Below are 12,316 nucleotides of genomic sequence, written 5' to 3'. Positions count from 1 at the left end.
AAAAAATAAAAAACGCAGCCCCTGAAATGCTGACACGTGGAAGCCTTTTGGTCCCGGTTGGTGGCACCAACCGGGACAAAAGGCCCCCCTGCCTGGGCAAGCGGCAGCGGCCACGTGGAGCCCCATCTGTCCCGGTTCCTGGGCGAACCGGGACTAAAGGGACAGGGCTTTAGTGACGACCCTTTAGTCCTGGTTCGTGAACCGGGACAAATGACCCTCACAAACCGGGACGAATGGGGGTTTTTCTACTAGTGGGGGGCAATGACATTATTGTCTCAATCGCAGCTTCAATTAGGTCTATTGAGTAATCAGGTGCAGTGTTGGAGCATAATGGAGAATCAAGACCGGACTGATCAGGAGGCCCTGCTAATATTGTCTTAATTTCAGGTGCAGTTAGGTCTGTCTTGATCTCAGTTTCAGCAAGATTTGTCTTGATCTCAGCTTCAGTTAAGTCTGTTGGCTGATCAGGAGCAGGGCTGGAGCTTGACTGAGAATTCAGAACAAACGAGATAGATTTATGATCAGGAGCAGGGCTGGAGCTTGACTGAGAATTCAGAACAAACGAGATAGATTTATGATCAGGAGGCGGCGACATTACTGTCTTAACCCCAGTTCACATATAATTTCCTCTATACTAGGCCTTTTGTTTCGATCGGCTTCCAAGCATCTAAATGCTATCTCAACACATGCCTGCACTTGTAGGATATCCATCTCGTATGATGAATGCTCCGACAATTTCTGCAACCTTTTCTTCCAGTTTTCACTTACCTGCATGCGAAATTGGTGCATAAACACATTTAGATTGCGTGCAAAAATAAATAAACCGGTAGAATGTGAAAAAAAACTATACACATGCATGGTAAAGACAGATGATTCTCCCTACATATTCAATAAACTGGTTGGGAGACATTTCAGAATAACGGTAAGGACCCCCATGTCCGTCCATCATTCTTATAATAATGCTGCCCAAACTGAACACGTCAAACTTGTTTGATATGATGCCGCTGTCTATGTATTCCGGTGGCATGTACTCACTGTATGATATCATAAGCACAACAGATTCAGACAGTTAGTGCAATACAAAGAAGTGTTTGATTTATAGCACATGCATGATACATCAAAACTTACAGTGTTCCTCTTCTCATCGCTATCGGGTCCGTTCCTTCTGTTGAATCAACAGACAAATCAAAACCTGCAATCTTGGGAGTCATGTTTTTATCCAGCAATATATTCGAAGGCTTCAAGTCCAGATGGAAAATTGCTTTTTCCTGTGCATTGTGAAGGTGATTTAAGCCGTCACAGATCCCTTGAATGATTTTATAACATGTGGGCCAGTCAAGTCTACATGGTTCGTCTGCAAGTAGTAGTAGGAACAAGAAATAAATAATCGATTGATTTATCTTTGGCATGCAAAAAGCTAGTACTATGGTCAACTACGTGCAATATGCTTTACCTGCGATGTATTTCTCAAGGCTTCCGCCCTGCATATATTCAAAGCAGAGTAGTCGCTCCATCATTTTAGCAAACACAAGTTCCCCGTTGTGTTTCATATATTTACTCCGTGATTCATAGCAGTAGCCAATTAACCGTATAACATTTTTGTGAGAGACCTTGCTGAGGCTACGGAATTCATTTTGAAATTGCTGATCATCAAGTCCTTGGAAATGATAAAGCCTCTTCACAGCAATCTCTTCCCCGTTATGCACCGCCTGTGGAAATCACTTGTTAGCACATAGCACGATCGAGCTAGCTTGTACGCGTTGGTGGTATTACTAATTTGACAATTGGAGATGGGAAATATAATAACTAGTCATGCATACCCTGTAAATATCTCCATACCCACCACTGGCAATTTTTTGTTCCTCTGAGAAACTCTTCGTGATAGTATCAAGCAAAGCGAATGTAAAATCCATGTAGGAGTTATCTCACACCCAGGCAAGCGCTTACCAAAGAAGATGATGTTAATCTTGCTGAGAAAGAAAAGGTGTTAGTAGCCATTCCCTCAATCATCCTTCCTTACCTCTCCAGATCTGTGAGCAGTTGCGGAATCAGGCCAGAATGCATTCAAGATTTGGGATGGAATCGAGGAGTCACACCCTGCCCGACGATCTAAACGAAATTAAGGGAGATGACGAACCTGGCGAAAGGTTGAAGATGAATCGACTTGTTGTTTGCTCTTTGGAGATGTGGATCACACCCCGCAGCAGCAACCAAGCTATAATTTAGATCCGTCTGGTGGGCAGCTAAGGTAAACGCCGCGTTGGTTGCACGAAAGAAAACTTATACTAGTATATACTGCTAACCAAACAATGTTGACTTGGGCCAAAACACATAGAGAGGGTCTTGTACTCGTTTGGATGGCGCATGTGAGGCCGACATGTTTCGCCAATAAGATCATCTCCAATACAATACGGTTCAAAACTTCAAAGCAGGAAAACTACACCATGCTGATGACGGGAGTACTACTATTGTAAGGCCAGAAACTAGAACAAATTGGAACTAGTCAATAGTCATTCATGCTGCTTAGCTCATTGTTGTTTATTCCTTACCACTTATTGAAGCACAATAGCTGATAGGAACTCGTTGCAAGTTTAATATATATCATTAGTCCTATCTTCAAGTTCGTTGAACTCTAGTAAGGGCATGACAACATGAATTCTCAAACAAAGGCAACAGGGCCCTATGGATGTAGCCACCTGCAAAATACTCCCTCCGTAGTACATCTGTATCTAGACAAATCTAAGACAATAATTTTAGGACGGAGGGAATACAATGATTTACCTACCATAAGTCCAGGACGCAGCTGTTCCAACCCATTGGTTGCCTTGTTATTAAAGTTTTGAAAGAAATTACGGGCTCGGAAGGAGGAGGTGAAAGACCACGAATCAGTTAGCTAAAACCTACGGCACAAAGCTAGATCAACTCCCCAACAATGATAAATCCAAGTTTATAGAGAACTCATTAATTTCTAACCAGGTGACCAACTCGTCGGCGTGGTAGCCGCGGCACCCCTGTGTGACGATTGGGTGCAGAGGCGGGCGTGGCTGATGCAACACGGCGGTGGACCTATCGAATCATGAGGACCTGGGGCGCTGCACGGGACGATGACTCGTCTCCTGGGATAAAAGGAGCATCAGCCCCCAGTTTCATTTCATATGAAATTGATCAGACAACCCGATCCAAAATCGGTTCAACCACCTCACGATACTACCTGCTTATTACAGTTTTTGAATTTCAGGAGCATACAAAACTGAAACTCGGCAAAGAAGCATAAAGCAGACCAAGCTGCCCAGCTGCCCAGCCAACATCAATCCATGCGCAGTACGACTCGGATACAGGCCGAGGCCGGCGCACATGCAGTGCAGCGCGTGGGGTTCACCTAGTACTGCATCTTACCCTCTCATCATAACCACCCATTCCCCTCCCTTATCTTCTCTCGGTCTCTCTTTCACCACGAATTCCACGCAGCAAAAACTGCCGTGGAGGTGAGAGGATCCGGCGGTGGAAGAAGCGCCGGAGACGGGGAAGATGGCGGTTCGGCTCTCATGGCCTAATCTACAAGAAATTATGCAACAACACACGTCTTACCTGGAGAGAGGTCGAAGGAGATCAATCGAGTTGTTTGCACTTTGGCTATAGTGATCTCATCCAGCGGCGGCAAAAGCAATCAAGATTTCGCCGGGATCCGGCGAGCGGGCAGGCAACGCGTCTTTCTGGATGGACGGAGAAAAGTTATGGTGAACCTGAGAACAAGCAAAGCGGGCATCTCTAGCTAATAAGACCATCTACAACCAAAGAATGTTCAACGCAATTAGAGAGAATGACCCTCTGATTGGCGTATCCCGATGTCACTATTTCCCAAGTTTTTTTTCTTCTCATTACTGGTTTTTCTGGTTTGGGCTGGAAATCCCAGTTTCCCAAAAATCTCGGTAGTTTTATTATTATCTTTGTCCGAATTTTTTATCAAAAAATATTAGAAAATTTGTAGTGTCAAAATATATGTAATTTAACACTCTCTTTGCACCAACACGTCTTATTGTATGGACAAATAGAAGTTTGGATGAAACTAAAAGCAATCATATAAAAAGTGGTCCAGCTGAAATCTCTAGCTAGCTGCTGATAAGACCATCTCCAACCAAAGAATGTTCAATGCAATAAAGAGAATGGCCCTCCGCCCTCGGGATGGGGTACTCGGATGTCACTTTTTCCCAACTTTTTTTTGTTACTTTTTCTTGGTTTTTTCCAGCCAGAAGCATATGTCTCAAACGAAGCTAGCAAAATAGGAAGCTTGATCGACCTCTTCAGGCTAGTTGTAATGAGGAGTATCATATACTAATACCATGCATACGATACTAGTTATGATATTACTTTCGTAATGCATAGTATTATAAGTTAGTATCTTAGGTTGCCTTATTAATTATCATGCATCACACAAACTAATACAACATTTAATATGATACAGTATCATAATGTGATACCGCATCCATTTTTTCCTCATTTAATTGTGTGTCACATCATTCGCGATTTGGAATGAAACTGCGGAGTCACTTCCTGAATCTAAAAGAAATTAATCAATAAGCAAGATGACTTCCGCTGCTGGAGGAAGAACGAAGGAGATGAATCTGAGCTGTTGGCTCTTTGGCGATGTGGATAACATCCAGCAACGGCAACCAAGCTTTAATTTTGATCCGTCCGGTGGTGGGTGGCTGGTAAACAAAGTTGACTTGATCCAATCATGTAGGGGAAAATATCCTGTACTCCGGCTACAGATCAATGTGAATATGAATTGATTTTTGATTCTTTTTTCCAAGGGAAACTTGGAGCAGTGGTGATCGAGAAGCTGGACGTCACTGCCAATTTGACCACTCTATTGGTTGAGATTTATTCCAACGAGGGGATTGCGACGCAGGCAGAATTCAAGCTCAGCATAAACGCGTATTTGTCAGACTTGGTCTACTCTCCGGTCCATTCGCTAGCAGACATCATTGCGTTCAACAACAAGCATCCTGTGGAGGTAAGTGCAAAAAGAAAAAATTGGACTTTATACTCCCTCCGTCCCATAAGTGTAGTATCAAAAAACGACTTACATTACGGAGGGGTAGCTTTTTGAGCAGGGTATTCGTGTACAATAGTCCGCTAATAGCTGGCTATTTGGGGGACCGTCGCTATTAGGCATAGCCCGCTATTTAAAACACAGATATTTCACCATTCCTCGATTCTCACTTCTTGTTAGTGGTTGAAACAATATAGATTCAGTTCTGTCAAAATTCTCTCAATTTTTTTATAGATTCTTGTTGCAGTGATCATGCGGCAATAAAACTTTAAAAAAAGTAGATTCAACATGGCGATTAATGGAAATAACTCTTTACCTGTGCTATTAGAAAAATTCTTTACATGTTGGCGCAGGAGCGAATGAAAGATTTCGGGCAGCCCGACCTTACTGCTGCCCAAAGCACAAACGGCATCGGCCCAGTGGAGAGAGCCATGATCCGACGCCTGAAGGAGCTGAACGCCTATGGGTTGGAGAAGCTGATGAAGGACCGCCAACTGGACGCGGTGGTGGCGCCTAAGAGCGATATTTCTAGCCTTCTCGCTATCGGCGGCCACCCTGGCATATCTGTGCCGGTGGGGTATGCGGAGCAGGGGTTCCCTTTTGGTATATGCTTTGGCGGATTGCAGGGGTACGAGCCGAGGTTGATTGAGATGGCTTATGCTTTTGAGCATGCTACCAAAGTGAGGAGGCCACCGATGTTCAAGCCCTAGCTGAATATAACTATCTTTTTTAGAAATGGAGGAGGCCCCCGGCCTCTGCATATAGACGATGCATGTAGCCACTTTATTAATTATTCAGCAAACCTTAGAAAGTCATACAACAGTAAGACTAAAGACACCGTCTAGGCAACATATGTCGCTACTCCTATCCAGTTGATGTAGGGATGCTGATAGTTTAGGCCTAATACCAAACAGACCTCACAGCCAAACCTAACATCTAAGACCTGAGGTCCCAACCAGGACGCCTGCCGGGTATGGGGCACCCACCAGTCCGGCGCACTCCTCAACCAGGACGCCTGCCGGGTATGAGGCCGCCGCAGCCACCTGCCACCAATCCATCTTCAGTGATGTACTGCTGCATCTTCCTTGCCTGGTCTAACTCCCGTCGACGCCATCAATGACGCCAGACAACGCCACCATCATGTGCTCATCCATCATCACACGCCCATCGGTGAGACCCTGCTGCTCCATGCCGCTGAGACCTGCCATTGTTGACGTGCCAGATGCCACGCCGCTTCTCCGACGCGAAACACTACCTATTGCCGTTGGTACCGTCCCCTCCGCCTACAGTTTCTCAAACCGAGCACCCAAACGCCCCAAGCGGCGCCTCCAAGAAGGGTACGACACACGTAGTGCCGCCGCCGCCCAATCTAAGAAGATTTAGGGTTTTCACCCGGGCATGGGCTCGGGGTGGAGGGCAGGGACCTCGACGTCGCCTGCAAGGAGGAGAACGGTGACCCTGGTCGTCGCCACCGTCGGGATGAATGAGTTATCCAGAGTTTCCTCCGGTCCGATATCACCTCTAGCAGCCACCCGAACACACCGAGGCCGACGACCGCGGTCATAAGCCACCAAGTGCAGCGGGAGAGAGCGTGCAGCGCGGAGGGGATCCACCGGCGACTCACCACCCACGCGGTCAAGACGCCGTCCATCCACCTCCCGCGAACGTTGCCAGCCAAGGGCGCCGTTGCCATGCCTAACGAGGCCGCCGCCCCAGGTCCAGGTTCCTCCACGAAGGCCGGAGTGGCGAGATCTGCTGCGAGCGATGAGATCCGGCACCGCGCGGCCGACGCCATCGCCCAAGCCCACCGTCGACCGATCCCGCCGCTGCCGGGAGTCCCACACCCATGGATCTGGGCACCCGTGCACCGCCGTGAGTCCGCCGCCTCTGGGATCTGCTACACCGCCGAGAGGGCCGCACCCTGCAGATCAGGACGCGCGCTCCGCCGCGGATCCGGGAACGGGAGGAGAGACCCTCCATGGCCGTCGTCGCACGCACGGGCTTTGCCTGGCACCGACCATCGGTAGCGGCGGAGGGTGAGAAGGGCACTGGAGGGACTAGGCGGCGGCAGCGGCGGCGGCTGAGCCCTCCCGAGTCGCCCACGGGGGAGGCGACGCGAGAGCCAAAATTGGGAGAGAATTTCACTTTCCCGACCTCTGCACCAACTAGGGATGCATAAGTCCTTTTTAAGTGAGTACTAGTAGGATTTTAAATCTCAGTTACGCACCAAGCCTAGTCCTCAATGATAAATGCGTGAATATAACTTTTTGAGTAGCGACAATGTAACACGACGACTAAAAAAGGGCTCTACTTACACTTTTCTATTTACATGTCAAAGAATAAAACCCTGGAAGTATTACTTATTTAGGCCAGGAAGTAACTCGGAATAAACTAGCAATGTGGCACTAAAGGTGAAACAACAGGCACCATCTACAGGTAACCAACAGATCACTCCAGCCAACGTTGCCACAAAAGTAAGCACGCCCATCCCCCCCTTACGCTTCACTGGGACAAGAAAGCAATTGTTTTAAAGATCACATGGAACACCCAAGAAGATGCACGCGTTGGACTTGTCGCACCAACACCCATTTGTTTTCTTTAATAGTTTCGATAAAAGGAGCATCAGCCCCCCAATTTCATAGCATCTGAAATTGATAAGACAACCAGATCCAAAATCAGCTGAAGGGGAACTCTACCCCAGCCAACTACGCCTGCTTATTACAGTTTCTGAGTTTTCTGCATACAAGACTGCAACTCTTTTACAAAGAAACAGAAAGCAGTACATCCTACATCAGGCTTCTAAACTAGGGCGACGACACTCGAAAATCTACAGCATCATGCATTAACGACATCCGCAGCATCATGCATTCATTCTTTGTCCACAGTAGCAACTTTATTACCATCTCTTACTCTGATTTCTATGTTACCTAGGGCTGTTAGTGGATGAACCTTTCTTGTATTTTGCTTCATTTGTACACATGTACTTTGTTTAATTACTGTATGAAAATACCGTAGAACAATTCAAAAGAAAAAGCAGGGTGGGTGGTGTAGAATCAAACTATACATAATAGTGTGAGTCCATCCCATGCTCTGTCTTAAGCCTGCAGATCACCAGAACCAGGGTATTACCTACGTTTGGTAACATGATGCTCGTCGGGTGGTTAATGTGATTGACGGCCACTCGTCACCAGCCGTGAAGCCTGCCATGGTATAATGCACCCTGGACGATCTATTGGTGTCAAGGCCCGTCTTGCAACACCTCAGGTTCCTATTTAAGGAAGAGACCACAAAATGAGCAGTGAGCCCCTTTCATCAGTGGATGGACATGACCGAATTCATTAATGTGAACGAAATTCAGTTAGTCTAGTGTACCAGATCAGAATAGTAGCATGCTGATGGCACGTTCCTCGCATGTGGAGACTCCCGTGTGTTTGACACGAGAAAAATATCTAAGACACCGGGAGAACGGAAGGGGAGCGTATTTCTCTCTTGCGCCGGGGAAAGAAGAAAAGAAAATTTGCGGGCGTGCCAGTGTACCGTAGTACACAAAAAAAGGATACGGGAAACGAGTATTTCATTAATCTCATTAGATAAACAAAATTACAAGATCCCGGAAATAAAAAGGTGCGCTTCGTGGCCTACTAGCGCGGCCAGCCAGACTGTGGCGATTGCGGTCTCCTAGTTCCCGGGGCCTCGGAAGGCTCCCGGTTAATTACTCCCGCGGGTTGCTCTGCGGGATACCTCTGATTAAGCCGTGTGGTCGTCTTCGTCGTCTTCCTTTGCGTCCTTCATGCATGATGATGGTTATGTGGGTATGGGCAGCGGCAGAGCCCGTGTCCTCGTCGGTACACGCGCCGCAAGTGTCGTGGCCTTAGCGGAGGCCGGGCCCACCCTCGCCGTCGTGCCTCGTCGGTCTTGGCAGCGTTGGAGTAGTTGGTGTTGGGGTAGCATGGGTCACGCTCGGCCTAGACTTCTTGACGACCTGTTGCTTTATCGGGGTGTTCAAGAGGCTACGCCCCGCGGGAGTAACGGTTTGGGGAGACCGGACTCAGTGTAAAAAACTAACACACACTCACATGAGTGTGGCCGGGGTGGTTGGCACCTCGTCTCGGCTAGACGCCGAGTATTCGGCGGTCCGCCAAGACAAAGGGGGCCGCCTCACGAGGCCATGGAAAGGTTGCGTTGTAGAGGCCACGTCGCGTTGGGCTGGTGCTACTCCAAAGGGTGACCTGTACGCCGGCGACGCCGTGGACCTGTACGCGCGGTAGGTGCACCTCTCGAAGGAGGGACTGGTCTTGTACTGTGTCGCTGCAAATTCGGGCTCGGTGAAGCATCCGTACGCCATTGACCTGTTCGTCGGGAACGCGTGCTTCGTGAAGGAGGAGCCGGTCGTGGAGGCTCGTCGTTGCGGATGCTGGTTCCGATGAGAATCTGTACACCATGAAGGGAAAGGCGAGTCTCGGGCTGCGTCGTCAGCGAGCTCTGGTCCACCGCGCCGTCTCCTCCAAGAGCGTGATGCAAAACCTGTATGCCGGTGACCTGGGTTCGCCATGGACCTGCCTGCCACGAGCTCTGATTTCGTCGCCGTCTTCTCTGGAAAGCAATACGCTAGGCCCGTTCATTGTGACCGGGACGTCATGGACATGTGTACCAGAGAGTCGGAGACCTGTGCGTCACGACCTGAAACCATGACCTATTCGCCGGGTCCATGATAGATTACCGGGGTTAGCAGTTGGGCTACGTCGTTGGCGAGCTCCGGCTGCTCACGAGTCGAAGGTGGCACGCGAGGATAATGGGCTCGGTGAAGAGCGGAAGGAGACATGGTACAAGTACATCATGCCGGCGTCGTCTCCGTGCCCTCGGCGAGGCCCTTCCTTTGTGTGGATGGACCACTTCTCCATCGTGACCGTGTTCTGCATGCACGCATGGAGGATAAGAGAGAGTTAGTTGGTATTTTTTTACCTGCCGGGAAGATCAACTTGTCATCCATGGCCGTCCAGTCGGTCGACCTCCGCCGTGCGTTGCGTCTCCTGGCTTCGGGTGCGTGTAGCCAACGAGCGCCTCGGCCAGATGCGATCGCGTCCAACTCCAGCTGCTCCTGTAACTTTGTTGCGTTGCATGGGTTAGGTGATATAGATGGAGTGGATGGATGTGTGCTACGTGATGGATGAATGTGTGCGCTTGTGAACGGATGGATCTCCTGATGGATGGATGTGTGCGTTGGTGGCCGGCGAGTGCACCGGTGACGGATGGATGTGGTGCTTGGTGGCCGGCGAGTGCGGCGGTGATGGATGGATGTGGTGCTAGCGGGTCTTCTCTCTGGACATGCGTGGATGTGAAGGGCGGCGGCGTCTACGCGTGCGTGAGTTGCCTCCCGTCTCTGAGGAACCTGCTAATTAAGGAAATGAAAAGAAGAGGGTTGTTGCATGTCAGCATGTGCATGCATCTCGAGCCCGGTGTGCTCGTCGTGTACGACGCGCCCTGCAGCATATCGCCGCCACGGGCGAGTCTCCCACATGTGCATGCTCCTCTCTCTCGGCTGGGTGCCCCTTGGCGCACGCGCGGCCGCATGAGCGCGCCCTTTGATCTCCTCGACGCTGCCACCAGGGGCGCGTCTCCGCATTGTCTTCTCTCCTGATGTTTGTGTGTGCGGGACTCCTCCTCCTTCTTCCGGTTGTTCTTCTTGTGTAGAACCTGATGGATGGAAGACATAGTAACAAATAGAATTAGTCAGCGGGGCTTGGTCTGCTCCCGTTTCCTCATCTCCTCGGACGCCTGCATGCTCGCCGTGGGCAGACCGCCGCCGTCGCCGGCATCTCTTCCTCCTCAGCCATCCCATTTGGTGTATGGTTTGCGATCGCGCGGCCACGGGCCGTCACTACCAGAATTAACGTAGTTGCCGACGGCCTCATCTATGTCGACGGCCCCCGTAGGCATAGATAGATATATCCCGACGGCCTAGGGCAGGCCGTAGGCGTAGAAAACCCGTCGGCATATGTTGATCTACGCCGACGGGGGCCGTCGGCATACTACCGCCGTCGGGACCTCTGGCGGTACGCCTACGGGGGCCGTCGGCATAGATGAGGCCTGCCTACCTGGTCAGCGACGACCATTTGACGGCGTCGGAACTATGCCGACGGGGCTAACGGCGGCCGGCGGCATAGCCGTCGGCATTGCAATCAAACAGAAAAAAGGGGGGGGGGGGAATGAGACAAAAACTATGCCTACGGCTTAGCTGTAGAAATAGGGCTACCACGAGCTACCAGAGGGCGCCACGTGGAGCCTATGCCTACGGCTAGGCCGTCGGCATACATCTGAAACTATGCCTACGGCTAAGCCGTCGGCATAGCCTGGCATAGATATGTTGACATCACCGATCCGCGCCGCCTCCACGTCATCGATCCGAGGGGGAGGGGTCTGTGGTGTGACAGAGATATGCCGACGGCATAGCGGTCGGCATAGGCCTGGCCCATGCCCTCTGTCACGTCATCAATCCACGTGCATCGCCACGTCATCGATCCATGCCCGTGTGCGCAGCTATGCCTAAGGCCTTACCGTAGGCATACCTGCCTACGGCTATGCCGATGGCTATGCCGTCGGCGTAGGGCTAGCCCATGCCCTCTGCCACATCATCAATCCGCGTGCATCGCCACGTCATCGATCCATGGCACTGGAGCTCGGTGTGCGCAGCTATGCCTACGGCCTTACAGTAGGCATACCTATATTTTTATTTTTATTTTATTTTTTTAGTTTTTTAGTATTATTTATTATTTTCTTTTTTTACAATACAAATGTGCCTTGTCTAAACAAAAATCATACCCCAATGGTATATCGATTGCCCCCCTCATGGACGTCGCTGCCACCGTGTCACGGAGGGGGGAAGTGGTCGACATCGGAGGGAATCTGGTTAGAGGGTGGCCTTCGGGGCGTAGCTATGCCACCGAAACATTGCACGACTCTTCATGCATGTGTGAAAGTGTTGTGGCATGCGTAGGCACCCGTCTTGGGGCTCGGTGGTGTGGCCCCCCTTCCACGGACGGCAGTGCCGTCGTCACTTGGAGTAGGAATCGTGCGGGTGCGGTAGAACCGGAGGTAATCTAGTGGTGGTTTGGGTCCAGACCGTGTTCGGGGATGTTGCTATGGGTAGACCTGTCGCAACCAGGTGGAAAAGACCACTGGTCAAAGCCCGTTCGGCAAAAGTCAAAGGGCTAGATCTCCTGGTCAACTAGGATTCCGGGTGACCTTCGGCGCGTAGCTATGCCA

The 12,316-nt window shown here is 50.1% G+C and overlaps 1 protein-coding gene across 7 annotated transcripts; it reads right to left on the bottom strand.

The window, feature by feature from the left end:
* Positions 1 to 548: 548 nt before the first annotated feature.
* Positions 549 to 3,773, bottom strand: LOC119361783 (putative receptor-like protein kinase At4g00960). Of its 7 annotated transcripts, none has more exons than XM_037626927.1 (6): positions 3,589 to 3,773; positions 1,821 to 3,116; positions 1,454 to 1,709; positions 1,129 to 1,354; positions 884 to 1,034; positions 549 to 768 (listed from the first exon to the last, which is right to left on the bottom strand). In XM_037626927.1, the coding sequence occupies exons 2-6, from the start codon at positions 1,911 to 1,913 to the stop codon at positions 595 to 597; spliced, it is 900 nt and encodes a 299-aa protein (XP_037482824.1). In that variant the 5' UTR covers positions 1,914 to 3,116; positions 3,589 to 3,773; the 3' UTR covers positions 549 to 594. The 7 variants fall into 7 exon arrangements, with proteins under 7 accessions (XP_037482824.1, XP_037482829.1, XP_037482826.1 ...); XM_037626932.1 differs by having other exon boundaries at positions 1,821 to 1,970; XM_037626929.1 differs by lacking the exon at positions 3,589 to 3,773 and having other exon boundaries at positions 1,821 to 2,030; positions 2,138 to 3,582.
* Between the last annotated feature and the right edge of the window lie 8,543 nt (positions 3,774 to 12,316).

This window comes from Triticum dicoccoides, chromosome 2B (assembly GCF_002162155.2).
Source record: "Triticum dicoccoides isolate Atlit2015 ecotype Zavitan chromosome 2B, WEW_v2.0, whole genome shotgun sequence".
Taxonomy (NCBI): Eukaryota; Viridiplantae; Streptophyta; class Magnoliopsida; order Poales; family Poaceae; genus Triticum; species Triticum dicoccoides.
The sequence above is the reverse complement of the archived record's forward strand: the minus strand, read 5'-3'. Positions and strand labels throughout refer to the sequence as shown.

Bases quoted from the DNA above. Each gene is read 5' to 3' on its own strand.
- LOC119361783 (XM_037626927.1), bottom strand. From the start codon at position 1,913: ATGGATTTTACATTCGCTTTGCTTGATACTATCACGAAGAGTTTCTCA. The intron at 1,710-1,820 runs GTATGCATGACT...TGATTTCCACAG, and splicing joins GGTATGGAGATATTTACAGG to GCGGTGCATAACGGGGAAGA. The intron at 1,035-1,128 runs GTAAGTTTTGAT...GATATCATACAG, and splicing joins GCGATGAGAAGAGGAACACT to TGAGTACATGCCACCGGAAT.